At 36.0% G+C, this 2,283-nt stretch overlaps 1 protein-coding gene across 1 annotated transcript; it reads right to left on the bottom strand.

The window, feature by feature from the left end:
- Window positions 1-535: 535 nt before the first annotated feature.
- On the bottom strand, window positions 536-1,695 carry LOC118733590. Its single transcript, XM_036463040.1, has one exon. The coding sequence runs from the start codon at window positions 1,454-1,456 to the stop codon at window positions 965-967; it is 492 nt and encodes a 163-aa protein (XP_036318933.1). The 5' UTR covers window positions 1,457-1,695; the 3' UTR covers window positions 536-964.
- Between the last annotated feature and the right edge of the window lie 588 nt (window positions 1,696-2,283).

Below are 2,283 nucleotides of genomic sequence, written 5' to 3'. Positions count from 1 at the left end.
TTTTTTTTGGAATCACAAGGACGAATAGGTAATGTTTTAAGCTGATAAAGTTAGAAGGACGAAATTCGAGGATGTTATTGAACTTTGATGCACTTGGGCGAGCCTAAGATATTGACCAAAACTTGCCATCTTTCACATAGATTATTTTTAGAGCATAATGAATCATATTTTTGCTATTACCAATCAGAAATCTAAAAAAGCGGATTTTCGGCCCACGCTAATATACAATGAGCTAGACATTTATAAAAAAATATTAATTATTTAATAAATACTGGTCAAGAAAATTAGTTTGCATTATTGCCATCAGTGCAAATTACAAATCCCGAAAATCCCGGATTATTTGCCAAGAATCCCGGAATTTTTGGGACCTTAAAAAGGCCGGGATCTCGGGATTAACATTCCTAAACCCAACTTATGCCAATAAACGGTAGTTTTGGAGGTGGCCATCCTTAACAAACCCAATGAATCCTTGAGTGTGAAATAAAACTATTTAATTCCGTTGGGGTCTACAGTGTATGTAGATGGCTTGTGCTAATATATTTTTATTTTTTCTTTAATTTAAATTTTTGTATGTGTACATATGTAACTATTTAAACTGATAAATCAATTATGTTTAGAAGCAATATAAAATTCATCTTAAACCTAAAAGTAACAAAGTCGTTGAACATATGTATATACATAAAATAAAAGCTTACATATGCATTTCAAATAATTTCTTTTTAGATACAATTAATATTTTTTGGCACTAAACGAGCTCAAATACTGATGCTAGTATTCAGTTCATATCAATTTAGATTTTTACGCACAAATGTAACTTTTCAGTTAAGATTGAGAGCTACTATTTGTATATAATTTAAATTTAATTGTTAGTTATTGGGTTAAATTCACAGTAATTTCATATTCTTTGGAAATATACATCACTCTTGAGGAACTAAATAAATTCGCGTTTAACTGTTACACAAAATCACTTCCTCAATTTGCTGCAATTGCCCAATGCATCCAAAATGTGTCCATGGCCGCATTGTTGCTCAGCTTTCAGCAGATCTGGATTTATGATTTCCACATTGCGCAATAGGCCATGTGATGTGCGCTCCTCCTCTACAGAATCACTCGAAAATTTTTCCTTGAAATCGCCAAACTTATCCTTTAGATCAGAGCCCAGATCCTTCGCCTTATCACCGAATTTCTTTGCGCCCTCCTTCAGTTCGGTGCCCAACTTTTTGGCCTGTTCGGAAACCTTTGCAGCGCCTTTCTTTATTTGACAGCCAACGTTTTTGAAGAAATCGCGTACTTGATGCTCAGCGCTGTCCTCGGAGCTGGCCACTTTTGGTCCTATGACAGGCACATCTGACAAAGATGGTAGGATTTTCTCATTGCAATCGAGTAGATCGGCGCGTGCAGTGGTGGCACAGAAGCACAGCAACGCTGCTGCGAAAATAAAAACAATATTTTTCATTGTTTGTTTTGGTTTTTTGGCAATTTTTGTTTGTTTTTGTTATTTAATTATTCACACTTTCACTATTTAATCGTTTTTGTTAACTTCGATTTTTTTTGTGCCTAACAGTTCCATGTGCGGCTATGACGATGCTGTATCTGCGTGCGTGATCCGCTAACGAATACGCAATAACTGTGACTGCTTCTGGCATCAGGCGACCGCTACGGTTTTTATTTAATTGACAATTTTCAAAAGAATTTATTCAATCAAACAATTACGCGCAAAAACAGCGCAGCGTCATAAGTTTATTGTGTGTATGCGCATATACTTAAATACATATTTATGTAAGTACTTGTATGTAAGTGGGTTTGTAAGTTCTCAAGTGGTTTTATACATATTTCGCGGTTATTCGATTGCAAGCTTTTGTGTTGATCCACTATTCTGGGTTGTACTTGCTTTCCGCAGTTGTTGTTGTTGCAGCGATTTTAATAAAAGCGAGTGTCGCACACATGCACACATGTACTTTATGTTTGTTAGAATGTGTTTTTACACATGTTTACCCAAAACAATCGACCGCCTTTTTTAGAACTCAGATTCTCCGACAACTTTCAGCGCTTGGCGTTTGCGGAATGTGATTAGCTGCTACAAGTATTTCGCGACTACCTAATTCAATGAGCATATAAATGTATGCACTTACGAACGGGTATGTTCAGCCATGACAGTAAATGGAAACTGTTACTTTATATTGCACACTAAAAAAGGCAGACAACCCCTGCAAGAAAATTATCAACAAGTGCTCTATGCCTATTTTGTTTAACGGGTCCGTTGTGATACCGTTCTACTCAAAG

The sequence above is a fragment of the Rhagoletis pomonella genome, unplaced genomic scaffold (assembly GCF_013731165.1).
Source record: "Rhagoletis pomonella isolate Grant_MI unplaced genomic scaffold, Rhpom_1.0 Rhpom_scaffold_00002, whole genome shotgun sequence".
Lineage (NCBI taxonomy): Eukaryota > Metazoa > Arthropoda > Insecta > Diptera > Tephritidae > Rhagoletis > Rhagoletis pomonella.
Note: the sequence above shows the minus strand (reverse complement) of the source record. Positions and strands in the feature narration are given on the sequence as shown.